The 16,922-nt window shown below is 41.0% G+C and overlaps 1 protein-coding gene across 2 annotated transcripts in view; it reads right to left on the bottom strand.

Annotated features, from left to right (window-relative positions):
* Positions 1 to 9,895: 9,895 nt before the first annotated feature.
* The window catches only part of LOC149310495 (fibulin-7-like), a 29,810-nt gene continuing 22,783 nt past the window's right edge, over positions 9,896 to 16,922 (bottom strand). For both annotated transcript variants that reach the window (XM_089528298.1, XM_089528297.1), the window contains 2 exons: positions 14,624 to 14,762; positions 9,896 to 12,597 (listed from right to left, as the gene is read on the bottom strand). In XM_089528298.1, the coding sequence (XP_089384424.1) occupies positions 12,225 to 12,597; positions 14,624 to 14,762 (512 nt within the window). In that variant the 3' untranslated portion in view covers positions 9,896 to 12,224. The remainder of the gene's footprint in view (positions 12,598 to 14,623; positions 14,763 to 16,922) is intronic.

The raw sequence follows: 16,922 nt of genomic DNA, 5'->3' as shown, positions 1-16,922 counted from the left end.
GAACAGAGCTTGAATCCCGGCTTGGTCATAGAAACACAGTGAGGAACCAAATTCGGGCTGCCCCCTTGTGTTATTGCATGGCTTTTGCCCCCCCCCCCCCCCAACTGCAATCCGGGTACAGCCTGGCTCCAATACTGGTTCCTGAACTAGCTTTGACGGCCTTTTTTCAAAGTCGGGAGCTGTACCCGGATGGCGATTTTGGGGGCAAAAGCCATGTGATAACACCAGGGGTAGCCTGAATTTGGCTTGAATTTGGGAGTGGTAAATTGCTTTATTTTGCTGTGCGCTAGGCTCCATTGTGACCTTGGGCAAGTCACACTCTCTCAGCCTCAGAGGATGACCCATCTCAGATTCTCCCCTTTTCACTTGCTGCCCCTCACTCCTGGAACCTTCTTCCCCCGCGAGCAAGAACCATCACTTCTTTAACCAGCTTCAAAATGGAGTTGAAGACCATCCTGTTCAGAGAAGCATTCCCAGGCATTGCATGATTGTCACTTGCTATTTGATGTTCTTTTGTTGTCTGTTTTATTGAATCATTTTCTGTATTGTTATGTATTTTATATGTATTATCCTACTATTTCTTAGATTGTACGCCATAGGCAGGTTTACTCTTTTATATTTATTGTTTTTATGTACAGCACTGTGCAAATCTACAGCGCTATATAAATAACAACAACAACAACAACAATAATAATGACAATGGCAAACACCCTCTGAAGAAACTTGCCAGGAAAATCCCATGACCTTAGGGTTGCCATAAGTTGGAAATGACATGAAGGCACACAACAACAAACACCATCAGCAAATGTACAGTTAACCTGTTGGCTAAGATACAGTTAATGTTACTCTACCAATCATATGGAACAGGAATTCCTAACCATATTAATATTTAACGAGCATGAACGTTTAATTTCCTATGATAGGTTCACCTTAGGGTTTCCATAAATCAGAAACTACAAGAATTCTCAAAAATCATTGATAGCCTCTGGAATCCCATTGGGGGCTTCACATATGTATGCAGTAGGCGCTTGGTATCTATTGACGTTTGGTTCTAAGACTCCCGGTGAATACCAAAATTCATAGATGCTCAAATCCCAGTATATACAATGGCATAGTAAAATGGTGTTTCTTATATAAAATTGCAAAATCAAGGTTTGCTTTTTGGAATGCATGTATTTTGAAAAAAAAATTTCAAACCGTGGATGCTTGAATCCATGGATAAAAAATTAGTGGATGTGGATTGCTCACTGTAAGTGAATTTATATCTGCAGGAATTAGAACCGCGCAGTTGCACAGTGTCTGTATCCAGTAGAAGACTATTGTTACATTATTGCATAGCAGAGCCAGAAAAGTGCTGAATGCTAGTAGTACACTATGCACATCAGTTGGGTGCTCTTCATGGTGTCCTGTTACACACCTTCACAGTTCAGTAAGGGGCTTTCTTAGTACTTTTGCTCTGTAACTAGGTATACATAAAGTTATGCAATACAGCAAATAATACAGGATTCTAGTGAAAAGCTCTGAATTACATCTGCAAGTTCATTCAGTACCCTTGTGCCTTTTCTTGGGTACAAAATGTAGCACTCATTTGCTTTGCAAAGCAGCTGGCTTGAGGGGATTTGTACAATGCATTTATGCATTGATTTGATTGTGCAAAGACTCCGCTTGTCTGCTCTGAGCCTCAGATATGATTGCAGCCATCAGCTGCCTAAACAATGAATCTCTTCTGCCAGTTCTTGATGTTATTGAAATGTCTGAGCTTAGAAAAAGACAGCTACCAATCTTTCCTCTCTTTCTTTTTAAAATTTGCTTCAGGTCAATATGTTCTCTGCTTTTTTTTTCTTGGAATAATTATTCTGCAGGGTACATCAATAAACGTAGGCACAGTTTCTAACAGCAGTGACTGAAAGAAAGGCCAATGCCAAAGAGGCTGCCTTTGCTCCTGTGTTACCCAACATTTGAGGGTCCCTAGAGGGCACCCACAATTATTATTATGATTAACCACCTTTATTTTAATTTACACAGCGCTGTACATACAATCTTTTTAGTTGGACGGTTCCCTGCCCTCAGGCTTACAATCTAAAAAGGCACGACACAAAAGGAGAAGGGAGTGGTGGTGGGGAAGGGGATGAGGGCCAGCAGTTCTTCTCTACCTCCGAGGCCTGGAGCAGGGGAGATGGACTGAAAGGAGGGCTTGGCTTCAATTGTATTTAACAGGGGAATGAACTTAGCTTAATAGAAAGCAGCAAGAGGGCTTCAGGTAACATTTTAAAAGCCGGGGTCTAGCCTATGTATAGTGGTTCCAAATCAAAGAACTTCATACCAAGGAGCTTAGCACATGAACTTTAAAACTGGCCCCAGCCGCCTGAGCAGGAGCTGGGATGCAGGATAGAGCTGGGGATTATCGCATGCTAAATCGCTGCCTAGTTGCCGCCTGCCATCAGCCCAGGTCTAAGCCGGGTCCCAGCCATGCTCCACCAGCACTTTTTGAAGTTGGAAAGCTTTTTTTTTCAAGTCAGAAGCAAAGGTGACACTATCTCAGCCACCCATTTGGGCAGTTTTTGATTTTGGAGTATTTTGGGTTTTGGAATTCTGACTATACTCAATCTGTATATTAAAGAAAAAGTGTAGTATGTGTGAGTTCTCCACTGCCCTTGAGTCTGGATGACTACTTCTTTCTCAGATCTTTAGACATAATAAACAAAACCCTGATTCCTATTGCTTAGTCCCAGCTAGAGCAGGCCTTTCGAATAAATTGTCAAATGGTGAGTCAATACGTAAGTGAACCATATTATTGTGGGTGATGCCATTAGGTCTTGTGATGACATTTCCTGGATGCAGTAAAAAAACAACAACAAATAAACAAGGCAAGAACTGTATCCAGAACAGATTGAAGAAAGAAAATGACAGAACCCCACTAGTGGTCACATACAGCTCCCAAGTGGGATCTCTCAGGAGCATCATCAATGAACTACAAGCCATTCTGGACAATAATGCCACTCTTTCAAGGGCTCTTGGTGACAGACCTTTACTTGCCTACAGACAGCCTTTAAACCTCAGACAGGTACTTACCTACAGGAGGACACATGACACAGATGGGGACATAGATACTAAACCTTGCCACAAACGAAGATACCAACTCTGCCCACACATTTATCCAGGAAATGTCATCACAAGATCTAATGGCATCACCCACAATATTAGGTGGACCTTCATGTGTTCATCCTCCAATGTGATTTATGCCATACTATGTCATCAATGCCCATCAGCACTCTACATAGGGCAAACAGGCCAGTCCCTGCGCTAGAGGATAAATGGACATAAATTAGACTTTAGGAATGGGAATACACAAAAACCGGTGGCAGAACATTTCAATCTCCCTGGGCATTTAATCTCAGACCTCAGAACAGCAGTTCTTGAAGAAAAGAACTACAAAAGTAGAATGGAAAAAGAAACAACAGAATTAGAATTCATCCATAAAGTACAGTTTCTCAGCAATGGATTGAACAGGGATAATGGCTTCCTGGTTCACTACACATATTTCAACATTAAGATTAAGGAGAGCGTCCTACACTCATCTATTCCCTTCATCTACAGGCTAGTTTCCATTGCCAAACTGGTCTTGCCTATTCATTTCCATACACATTGGCCAGTTCCCCATGTCTTTGTTCACTAATGACCATAGTTAAAACTGGACTTGCTACTTCATTTCCATACACAAATTTTGAATTTGAATTGACATTCTCACATATCAATGGCATATAAATGTCTCTCCCTGGTTTCCGCTCCACTAAATGCATCTGAGGAAGTAGAGTGACTTCTAGGAAAGCTCATGCTGCTAACTTTTTTTTTTATTTCAGTTAGTCTCAAAGGTGCTAGAAGATCTCTCTACGTACTGATTCTATAGAGACTAACATGGCTATATCTTTGAATTCTGCTAAAACACTATCATCCACCTCAGAGGACCTCCTTCAAGTCAATATCTGATACAAAGTAGTTATGAGATACTAGTTTGACTCTGCTCAGCCCAGTGGACCTGTGGATTCCACAGGAGCTAGAACATCCATGATGGGCTGAGTGGTCCAGTTGCTCATGGTGGGAAAATTTAGCTCTATGTTGCTTGAAGTTTTGCTGATTTTTTTTCCTGGCAGAAATTAGGCTGTGGCATTTCATTTGACAACGAGGACTTGATAGTTCATTTCAATAGATGCCTAGTAGTAGGAAAAAACATGCCACAAAAAGTTCATGGAGAAGGCAGAACTGAAATATGTCCATAATTTGTGGAAAATTACATACTGTGCAACATTTTGCCAAGGAACAGAGTTCCAATTACATTCTTAAATATACTCTGCAGATAATGGGCTCCTTTGATTTATAGTTATGTTTATTTGAATAAGTATAGGTAACAGTGATGCACAAAGGGAAACCTTGGCTCCATTCATTTTTCTATATGAAGTTTCTTTGGTTTACGTAAACTAGCTGCTGTTGATATCTTTACTACTGTTACTAAAAGAGTTGCTGCTGCCACTTTCTCTATCCCCCCCTCCCCAGGGTACTGTAAGGCAGGAGACAGCTGGATTCTTTGCCCTGCTACCTTTGCATAGTATGCATAACAATATATTTAACCTCCTCAGGCAGTCTGCTCCTATGTAGAAAAGCCCTTAGGAAGTTTCTCCTAAAGTTTACCTGTTCTGGTTCTTTTCCATGAGTCAATAGAGAACAAGTCTACTCCTTCCTCTGCATAGTATGCCTTCCTTTAGTCTTCTTCCATTATCTTCTCTTCACTGGGCTGAACATACCTAGTTCTTTCAGTGTTTCTCATAGGATCTATAATGTGGTTTTCAAGGTTCATCAAAAAGTATTTTTGGAAATGAATGGGAGATCAGAAGGAAAGGGGGAAATAAGAACAGTAGGTGGTTGGTGCTGCTTACACAACTGAGTAGGCAATAATCAAAAGACAGGAAGTTGTGAATCGCTCCTTGTAGTTACTATGAAGCTTCATTCATTAAATAGGTCCACAGATTTCTAGATTGTTCTCCATATCAATGAATCGTGTGATAAAATTTCCAGAACCATGGAGGCTAGAAAGTTGATTCCTTCCCTGTAACAACGAAATGATCAGGGTGTCAAAACACATTCAAGGCTTTGGGTGATGTGCTTATGTGGTAACAGTACACATGCACAGGATGTTTATGCACTTGGTTTTATCACCAAAAACAAGATGGAACTTCAAGGAGATAAAGGTTTACACTTTCATAGCTGGTGTACAAATGAAGATTGCCTCCATGTTGGCTACATTCCATCTTACATGATTGCACATGTAGGGAAGATATATTATTTGACAGATACCTGTTGTATCATACATATTTCAATGCATATGTTGTTTAATTCTTTTTTTAAAAAATCCCACATCAAGCTGAATATTCACTTCCAAGGTGCAAACTGGCACAAGTTCACTGATTTAAAAAACGCCTTAAATTCCCAAGCTTTAATCTTTCCAGGACATCCTGTTCTTTCAAGGAATGCATATGTATCGCCACAATTTTATGCCAGGATTTCTATCCAAAAAAAGAAGTTCCATAATTCAGAGGAGGGCAGATATTATGCTTGCAGAATTTACCTTTTGTTTCATCAGAACCCCAAGGTCCGCCAGCTGGAAAAGGACAGAACCACACACATTTATCGTGAAAGTAGAAGGTGCCTCTGAACAGCTGACCAGCAGAGAAAATGGTTTTGGGTTATCGAAACAGAGCTGAGTCCACACTCACTCTGTACAAAAGTCCACTTCTGATTATCCCAACTTTTTTTTTCTTTTTTGGCTGATGCACTATAATTTAAGGGCAAGGGATAATTTTGTTGTTGCTCTTGTTAAATGGTTAAAAGTCAGAATATCTTGATGGTCCACTTAAAACAGCCCAGCATTTGAAGAGTGAGGTGAGAGCAGAAGATGGAAATTGAAGAAGAAGGGCCTGAACAGACAGGCCAAAATAAAGCTGCTTCGGGTCCCTTTGGAGGTATGCTGTTTAAATGCTGACCTAAGAACTGGAGCACAACTTTGATGCAGCTTCTGGCCTCTTAAGATGCATATGTCATTTAAACAGCATACCTCCAAAGTGACCCGAAGCAGCTTTATTTTGGCCTGTCTGTTTGGGCCCAGAGTTGCTGCAAACTTGTCAACACTACTAAATACACAATCAGTGTTTGCCTCCAATCATATTTACACTACAGAACTATAGGGCTATTATCCATAGAATCATAGAATCATAGAGTTGGAAGAGACCACAGGGGCCATCCAGTCCAACCCCCTGCCATGCAGGAAATCCTAATCAAAGCATCCCCGACAGATGGCCATCCAGCCTCTGCTTGAAGACCTCCAAGGAAGGAGACTCCACTACACTCCGAGGGAGTTTGTTCCACTGTCGAACAGCCGTTACTGTCAGGAAGTTCCTCCTAATGTTGAGGTGGAATCTCTTTTCCTGCAGCTTGCATCCATTGCTTCGGGTCCTAGTCTCTGGAGCAGCAGAAAACAAGCTTGCTCCCTCCTCAATATGACATCCCTTCAAATATTTGAACATGGCTATCATATCACCTCTTAATCTTCTCTTCTCCAGGCTAAACATCCCCAGTTCCCTGAGTCGTTCCTCATAGGGCATGGTTTCCAGACCTTTCACCATTTTAGTTACTCTCCTTTGGACACGCTCCAGTTTCTCAATGTCCTTTTTGAATTGTGGTGCCCAGAACAGGACACAATATTCCAGGTGGGGCCTGAGCAGAGCAGAATAGAGTGGCACTATTACTTCTCTTGATCTAGACACTGTACTTCTATTGATGCAGCCTAAAATCGCATTGGCCTTGTTAGCTGCCGCATCGCACTGTTGACTCATGTTCAACTTATGGTCTACTTGCACTCCTAGATCCCTCTCACATGTAGTTTCATTCAGCCAGGTGTCCTCCATCCTATATCTATGCTTTTCATTTTTCCGCCCTAAGTGCAGTACCTTACATTTCTCTGTGCTGAATTTAATTTTGTTAGCTATGGCCCAGTTTTCTAGTCTATTCAGGTCATTTTGAATCTTGATCCTGTCCTCTAGGGTATTAGCTATTCCCCCTAATTTGGTGTCATCTGCAAATTTGATAAGCATGCCCCCAATTTTGTCCTCCAAGTCATTGATAAAGATGTTGAATAGCACTGGGCCCAGGACAGAGCCCTGTGGGATCCCACTGGTCACTTCTTTCCAGGATGAAAAGGAGCCATTGTTGAGCACTCTTTGGCTTCGGTCAGTCAACCAATTACAAATCCCACTTTAACTGCCAGAGTTCTATCCTATGAAATCCTTGAAAGTAGTTTGCTGATAGCCCTTTTTAAATATTTGAAGGGATGTCATACTGAGGAGAGAGCAAGCTTGTTTTCTGATGCTCCAGAGACTAGAACACAGAACAATGGATGCAAACGGCAGGAAAAGAGAATCCACCTCAACATTAGGGGGAACTTCCTGACAGTAAGGGCTGTTCGACAGTGGAACACACTTCCTTGGAGGTCTTTAAATAGAGGCTGGATGGCCATCTGTCAGGGATGCTTTGATTTAGAGTTCCTGCATGGCAGGGGGTTGGACTGGATGGCCCTTGGGGTCTCTTCCAACTCAACGATTCTATGATTCTATTATCCAAACAATGATACTTTTATTGGACCAACCAAAATGCACAATTACATGTTGCAAGCTTTTGAAGTCATACTGGCTTCTTCATCGGGCAAACAGGAGAAAGAAATTGAAAATGTTAGTCATAGGCCTGCATTTTCTGCTTCTGGTCTTAGTTCAGATGGTAGGGGGGACTATCTGCAGGCTGGGAGTCTTCATCGTGGGGATTTCTTTGCAAGTTTTGTTCAGAGATATGTTTGCCGTTGCTTTCCTCTGAAGCTGAGAGAGTGTGAATTGTCACCCAGTGGGTTTCTTGAAGGGAATTGAACCCTGATTTCCCGAGTCACAGTCCAAAGCTCGAACTATTGCACCATGCTGGCTCTCATGGGTACATACCAACTGTGTAATGCTGGGACCTAATATACGTACTAGACTTTTTACACACACATAGCAACAAGGTCTCAAAGACCATTACGCTAAATTCTGAGCTACAAATTGGGATCCTCCAAACACTAACTTCCATGGATCTGCACATATTACGCCATACTTCTCTCAGCATCTCCCATAGGAAACATGCACGCATGAGTAAAAGCAAATTTAACTCACCCTTCCCCACTGTCTACCATACAGTGGTAGAGCTTTGAACTGTGAGGTGTGAAAATGAATGCCAACATTCATCTAGTTAATTGACATGATCAAGATAAATCAACTCTCCACAGCTGGGCTTTCTTCTGGGGAGGAAAACCAGTTAAGGAGAAGCTGCAGGGTAATTGGCCACCCTTTCTAGCGTCTCTCCAGCCTGGTTGTCCCTTGAAGAGGCAGTCCAGATGGGGAGAGGTTTGGATAAATTACTGTATTGACCTGTGTATAAGTCAACCCAGGGTTTTGGGGTCAATTTTTTTTACCTAAATTTCTCAACTTAGACACAAGTATATATGGTAGGGTATCTTATACCAAAAAAGGAACTGTCCCCTTGTCTGAGTAAAGTGGCGAAAGGAAAGAGCTTAATCCATCCTGGAAGAACCTCTACTCAGTAGAGTCTACTCTGCACCCCTCTGCTTTCTTGGGGTGCTTTTGAGGTAGGCACCAGAGTTGCTGCTATTTTCCCACCCAGGTATTCAAAAAGGCCAGAAGCAGGCACCACGGTGGAGAGTGTAGAGGAGGTCTGTATTTCTTTTAGGTTCCCCCAGGATGGACTAAGCTCTTGCCTTTTGCCACTCTATTCAGAGAAAGAGATGGTTCCATTTTTTAATAAGCATTAAGGTACAGTACTTGCATTGACCCATGGATAAGTCAACCTTTTTTTGGGGTTGATTTTTTGACTAAAATTTCTGGACTGATACATGAGTATATACAGTTCTTTCTTTCAAAGGTATGCAATGGGCATACAATGGCCTCCTTCCCTCCAAATACAGTCAGCCCTCCATTTTCATGGCTCCATTTTGCCCCCCCACAAAGCCAGAAACTCGTACATTTTCAAGCCCTATAGGCTTGAATGGGGGTGCATGCCTGTGAGTGACTACGGATGCACCTCAGGCGCACACCCCATTTTAACCCTCTCTGTTTGCTCCTTGCAAGTAAGCGGGGGCGCAGATCCGAAGTCTACACAAATGGAGGGACAACTGTATAGGAAAGTTACCCCCATGCCATCTTGGAGCCATTTTTGTCCCAAAAATTCTTTCAATATTTTTGGGAATCCTGGCGTACCCAAAATAGCTTTGGGGGTCCACAGGCAGCCTGTGGGCCACACCTTCCCCGCCCTTAGATAATGCCTCAAAATCTGGCCAACTTTCTCAGTATGAATAGCTTACTTGGCTTTCTTTAGTGAAACTCAAGCTGCTCTCAGCATGTCCATCCTGACTTGCCAGGAAATTTACATAGATGTTGCCAGTCGATCAGAAGGTTAATCTGGGAGCCAAGTGGAGTCTTTTTAAAAAACAAACCCTAAGGGATCAGGAGCTGTCATAGGGTTTTTTCCCCCTTGTGTTTCCTATTCTGGCAGCAGATTGGACCAAAATACCCCTGGGAATTGGCATTTGGCACAGGTAGAATAGCATTCAGAGCCAGATTTCTATGGCAATATGGCAGCAGTTTCTGCTACTCACGGCACACCACTTTTTTATTTATTTATGCAGGTGTAAAACCAACCAGGAGACTGAATAAACACAACAAAGCTGGAGGAACTGAAGTTTGCCAAAGCTCATCTTTATATATGTTTTAATCCACGTTGCTCTAAGAACATCTCAGTTTCTATTATTCATCTTCCAACAGGCATATATATTGCAGAAGGTACATAAAATCCAAAATATTCAATAAAAAATACAAACAAAGATATCTTTGACAGAAGTCTATGTTCAAACACCATAACTACAGTGGGAACCAAAGTCTCATTATTGTGATGCTGAAACAAGTTGCTTGGGGATTTTTTTAAAAAAACAACCCAAGTCTTCATAAAATCTGGTTGCTTGCAAAAATAATGTAAAAGTATTATATTATGTAAAATATTATATATTTTTTAAAAAATATTATATTATGTAAAAACACAGGGCATTAACCAGTATTGGGCTTCCATTGGTGAAACAACAGGCAATCTTGCTTTCTTAGTGCAACCCCACCAGAAGACAAAACAAAATACAAAATAAACCTGCCCCAGAGATCTGGGAAGTTATAGATCTTTCTTTGGACAGCTCCTTCAAAAGGAGGAAAAGGGAACTGGATGTTAGATTCAGGTCATATAAATCATGCTCTTGGATTTAGGCCGTATTTTCCCATTTCATTTTCATGGGTGGGTGGAAATTTCCAGTTATAAGTACCTGCCAATATTCTACGTTAGCAACTTAGTTACATATGGGTAATTAAGTAATGTCTCCTGCCTTGACAACCTCAGTCCACCTTTGCAGCCAGTTGCCACCAGTGGTGTTTCCGCACCAGGTATCACCCAGTATACTGGTTGGGGCTTCTGGGGGGGGGGGGGAATGCAAATTGTGGTGGGGTTTCCAAGTGGGACTTCTGGGAATGGCACACGTTCCCTCTCCCTGTGCCAGCCTATCCTTTTTGTGATGAGGAAAAGGACAGGGAGGCATTAAGGGATGGAGCGGCATGGGGAGAAGACATGCGGGGAATGGAATGGCATGGGAGAAGGCACACAGAAGTCTGACTGGGTATCACCCCCCTTCTGGGGTGTCACCCAGTGTGGGCCGCATCACTGCACACCCCTTGGGACACCATTGGTAGCCGCACTGGGCAAATATTGGTCAGTGAGGCTGCAACAAAGAATTGCAACAGAAATCTTGCTTCTGACTGTCACAACTTCACTCACTGGTGGGAAAGAGCTGGAAGTGTCATAGTCTTAGCACCCCAACCAGCAGCTGAACAGAATATCTTTGCTCGATGCAGCTGCTGGCTGTTATGGTGGGCTGGGAAAGCATTTATGTACAATAAGACCTTATTGGTAGTAATGCTGCTGCATGCATTGCCTCTTACCTCACTGGACTATATAGTCCCACCATTACCACAGAAAGGTAGCACCAGAATGTGTTGATTGAATCAAGGAAGTCGCCACCCTGAGTGTGCAAAACTTGAGCAGGGCAGTTGATGACAGCAAGTCATGGCAGGCTCTCATTCATAAGGTCACTAAGATTTCTGTCTCACAGCAACACTTAGCATTATGTTGCTGTTTTCATGTGTCTTCAAGTTGTTTCTGACTTAAAGCAATCCTAGGGTGAACTGATCTGGGTTTTTTTGGCAGGATTATTTCAGAGGAGGTTTGACTTTGCCTTCCTCTGAGACTGAGAGAGCATGACTTGCCCATGGTCACCCAGTGGGTTTCCATGGCTCATCAGGGATTTGAACCTTGGTCTCTAGAGTCCTAGTCCAATGCCCAAATCATTATGCCACACTGGCTCTACCTAGCGTAATACACATGTCAAAATAGTAACAGAATGAAATCTCCTATAATAGAGTGTGATGCTGTTGCTTATATACATTGTCTCAGAGAGAAAGATCATACATTCCTATACATTTGACTTTTTGCCTGAGTTGTGAGAACAAAACATAACTTAAGAACAGGCTGTTTGCATGTTTGTCAGGATACTGGGTTGGCCAGTTTGAAGATAAGTGGGCAGCACTGCAATAGAATGGGGGGAACTACAATAGTAGTCAGTACTAGATTACATTATGTTTCCCTTTCTTCCTCCCTGGAATGCGACATGGCAGCTAGTTCAGGTCCTGGGAAAATTACTTTTTTGGAGTACAATTGCCAGAATCCCCCAGCCAAAAAAGTAATTTCATCATTGGCCATATTGCCTGGGGTGTGTGTGTGTTCTGCCAGCTATAGTAAAAAAAGAAGTAATTTCTCCAAGATCTGAAGATATGTCAGAGCAGATATACAAAGGCTATAAAGTCATCATCCTAGCAATGTCAAGAAGAAGTAGTTTCTATTAACTCAGGCAAATAGTACCCACACCTGATGCCAGTCCCAGAGATTATGGTACAGCTCACTGGACCCAATGGTTAACCAAAATAAGCAGTTCCTGATAAACAAAAGCAGTCTGTGAATTATTTCCTCCCTTGTATAACTGGCTGCCTTTAAAATTCATAAGCTGACACAAAGATGGTGATCTTTGAAACATGCTTAGCTTGGAAGGAGCGGCCTAGGTATTCTGACATGTCCACTTCCAATTGGATGGTTTGAGGTCCTTGCAGGCTTTGCACCAGGATGAGTTCACCTGTCTGCCGGTCAGAGCGCTGCATCACAAAATGTCCTCGGCTGTTTCCTCCCACAATGCCAAACCGCAAGCTGTCAGGACCAGGCCGTCCGGGGGCCGAAGCAGTGGCCATACGGAAGAGTGGAGTGGGAGTGACAAGGTTGGAGGGCAGAGGAAGGTAATGGAAGGAGATGGTCTTTGGAGCATAATGGCATGACCTGCTGTCCATTGGACATGGGTTCCGTTCACATTGACTAGGAAGGAAAGGGGAAACAAGAAAATTTAAACGCCTGAAAAGATTTATCACATTTTCTTTTCTTTTTTCATTTTTTCACTTCTTTAAGAAAACAGCACTTTTTTCTTTGCAGAGATGGGGAGTGTATGGACCTCTATATGTACAGTTGGCTCTCCACATCCACAGATTCCTTATCCATGGATCCAGCCACCCATGGCTTGAAAATACATACAAAAATCAAAAATTAAAAAAAACAACTTTGATTTTGCTATTTTAGACGAGGGAGAGCCACTACACCATTATATTTAATTGGACTTGAGCATCCACAGATTTTGGTATCCACAGGGAGCCCTGGAACTAAACCCCATGTAGCTGGACTATGATAGCATATGAAACCCACTGGGTAATTTTAGTCAAGTCAGACTCTCTCAGCATCTGGGGAAGGCAATGGAAAACTCCCTCTGAACAAAATTTGCTAAGAAAACCCCATAATAGGGTTGCCTTAGCGTTGCCACAAGACTGAAATGACTGGAAGGCACACAACAACAGTGTGATATTCAATTATTCAATATTAGGTAATGTTAAGTGCCACTGGTTTTATAGACCAAGTTGAAGCACCTGGATAACACCTACTGTGAAGTCAGTGGGAAGTGTTAAATTCAAAGCTGTTTCGCTTTTTAGTTGGGTTGTGTCCAGGATGTTAAACTCTCACAGTGGTATTTCTACCACTCTGCTATGATGGGTAAATATGGAACATTAACATTGGTCTCATATCCAAGAATATATGATGTATAATCTTATTTACTGAAAGGAAAATATTCATGCTAAATGCTTTTGAGATGTTGACAACTAATGGCAATATTTTTGAGTCTTCAGTAGTGGGATTGTGATGCTATCTATTTTTATTCTTATTGTAAGAGCAATTCCACCAGGAGAATTTGTGAATTAAAACCTGTTTTAATTCTGCAAATTTAGGAATTCTATGAAATTCCGGGCAGGTGATTTGAAGCCATATACTTTATTTTAGAAGAGTATGACAACCAATTCTCATTCAGCTAATGCTGTGTTGCTGTTTGCAATGTAAGCTAGCAAATAGAATAAAACAAAACAGGGGCTGTGTCTGATGGTAGGAGCGTGGTGAAATATGTGAGGTGGGTTTTTAGACCCAATCAGATCTATGAAAACAGCATTCCTCATTTTGCTAAAATTTCACCAATAGTTTTCTTTTAAAGATAAACTCTTTTTTCTTTTGTCTGATTTTTATTTTACCAACTTACTGGTTACTTTTGGCAGTCATTGTTTTTTTTTAAATGCATACAATTTTGTGGGACAACAATCAGGTTGGAATTCATAACTAAATTTCAACATTGTACATGTTAATGGCATGATTTCAAGAAGGAGAGTTGTGTTACTCTCCTGTAATAGAACTAAGACAGAGTCTTGTGGTACCTTAAAGACTAAAATGTTTGACTTGGCATAAGCTTTCATGGACTGCGGCCTGTGGGGCATGTCATGAAGTGGGCAGGATTCCACAAAGATTTATGCCAAATAAAACTCATAAATCTTCAAGGTGCCACAAGACATACCTAGTTATGGACTCAGCTATGTGAGTGAAAATGACAGGCACACCTTGGCAACTATAACTTTCCCATGGAAAACATCTAGCTGAGATTGAGATTTTGGGCATTTCTTTAAGAGATTTGTGACTAGGTTGCATTTCCATATGGCTGCTCAACCAGCAACTTTAACCATGAAAAAAAATCAGACCTGAAAATGCTTGCGCGTTTAGCAACAATTTGATATATGTAGAAATCAACCAAGTTAGACATAAAGATTATACCATGGTAATATGTGCAGAGCAAACTAATGTTAAATGCACTGCTAAATACAGAGGCTGGGTGAAGAGTTGCAGTCCCCAAAAGTAACCTTTTCAAGCACTGGTTTGTACCCCTGGAAGCCATACTTTAAAGAAAACTGAACATTATAGTCACGCATTATAGTGCGTGTTTGGAGCATAAAAATATCAGACTTCTGTTTATACTTACAATGGTGATGTTTTCACATAGCTGACATTTCCACTAGGTTTGGGACACTCTGAATTAACACACTGAAAGCCTCCTCCTGTATTAATACACATTGTCCCTGTAGTGCAGTCATGAAGTGAAAGCACACATTCATCAATATCTGCAGAAGAAACGGAGAACATATAGGAACATATTCAGTCGCTTAGGCAGGTTAGGGTTAGGGCTAGCCCTGGGATCCTCCAGGTGTTATCTGGATTGCCAAATATCTCCTTCCAAAAGAAACAAAACTGGAAGTTGCCACAATTTTTTTTAAAGTGTTAATCAGTTAATCAGAGGTGGCTACTCCTAGGGGCTATGAAGAGAAATAATTCCTCTTTTTGGGCTGTTTGTGGCTCCATGGATCGACTTTGCTCACCTCTGATTTAAGTTTTGCAATTTAGGATTGCCATGTTTTCAGAATAACTGGAGTAAGATTGCTGTTGTTCTGTCCCTTCAAGTAGTTTACGACTTAATGGCGATCCTAAGGCAACCCTATCTAGTGTTCAAACTATTACACCACACTGACTTAGTTCCCCTTTAATGATCATATGGGACAAGGTTCTTACCCTTAAATAAGTGACTTTCCTTACAATACAGGGCACATGGTAATTCTAGTTTGCACCACTGGTACATGATTCAACATATGGATGTCTTATGCTGAGTCAGTCTACTGATCCATCTCAATCAATAGCAAGTACATTTCAATGCAGAAACCATCAGCATTTTCTACACTGATTGGAAGAAACTTTGGAGTTGCAGACAGAAGCTTTCTCCAGCCCTTCTTGGAAACACCCAGGATTAATAATTAATTTATTATTATTTATTATGATTATTAATAATAATAATATCCACATAAGATGCAACTATAAGTAAAATTCATTACATAACTGTCCCTATGTGAGTTCACTGCTTGAAATTTCATCCCTGAATTCCTTTGAGACATTCACCCTCAGGAAACAAGCTAAGACTTCACATAGCAATGTAATTCAACCCTGAACATCTAACATTCTTTTTTACACTAGATGAAAAAGTTGCTTTTGGGTTGATTGATTTGTTTTCAGTTTCTCACGTTAAAACTACCTTGGACCTTGTTGGATGTGGACAACTATTGTATTTCAACAGAGACTGGGTTGAGCTGCCTATAGTCCCAGCTTTGGGGAAGAGATGAGGAATAAATAAGGTAAACAGAATAGAAGAGAGTGGACTGGAAGCAACACATTAAAAATAGCAATGTTGATATGAATGGCTGAATAAATGTTTGGTCAGTAATAAGACAAGACGTACAAATGATATAAAGTATAATACAATCAGGAGGATTATAAAGAGATCCTATTCTATCATTTGTAAAATACTTATTGTGAATGTCATATTTTCTATGTTAAGATATGTTCGATTTTTAAAAAATCATATATATATATTTCTATTTCTAAAGGTTCTTTAGAAAAAGCCTGGGTTGCTTTAGCTGGTTGGGTAATGATATTTCTTTTGTATTGATAGGTTTTAAATTGTGCTTTAATCTGTTCTTTTATTGCAATTGTATTTGTGTTTTATTTATTTTTCTTTACTCTTAGTTGCCATTTTTGGCAGAAAAGCAAAATATAAATTTAATATGAAGTTGAAGGCTTTCATGGCCAGCATCCATAGTTTTTTGTGGGTTTTTCGGGCTATGTAGATGTGTTCTAGAAGAATTTATTGCTGTTGTTTCGTCTACATCTGTGGCTGGCATCTTCAGAGGGATACGACTGGGATAAATTCTTCCCTAACACAGCCACATAGCCCAACACCCCCCCCCCCCACACACACAAAAAAAAACCTATACATTTAATAAATAAAAATGAATAAATATAAATTTCTTAAGACATTTGATGGAAACCAGCAAATACTCAAATACTAATGACTAGTTCAGTTTTATCGTAATTTGAGGGCATTTTCTGCTGCAGCCCAGGCAGACAGACTGCATGCTTCATGGAGACAATATCACTATTGAATTCTTAACAGCTCTTGGCACGTCACCTTCATACCTTCCAACATACCTTAAGCTACACTACAATGTATACCTTGTTTGAGGGTCCAACTCTCTTGGTAGTCACAGTTAGTATTTTAAGTCATGATGGTGCTTGACAAACTATCACAAAAATCTGGCTTGTTGCATGGCCATTGATACTAAGCCCAGCTTGTTAATGTTTCATATCATTCACAAGCACAAAAATCGATCTAGTGAGAAGCTATAGGAGATACTGATATGTGGATCCAAACATGTTAGGAGGCAAGTAAAAGGCAA

The sequence above is a fragment of the Sceloporus occidentalis genome, unplaced genomic scaffold (genome assembly GCF_023333645.1).
Source record: "Sceloporus occidentalis isolate IW3139 unplaced genomic scaffold, rSceOcc1.0.p SCAF_6, whole genome shotgun sequence".
NCBI lineage: Eukaryota > Metazoa > Chordata > Lepidosauria > Squamata > Phrynosomatidae > Sceloporus > Sceloporus occidentalis.
The sequence above is the reverse complement of the archived record's forward strand: the minus strand, read 5'-3'. Positions and strand labels throughout refer to the sequence as shown.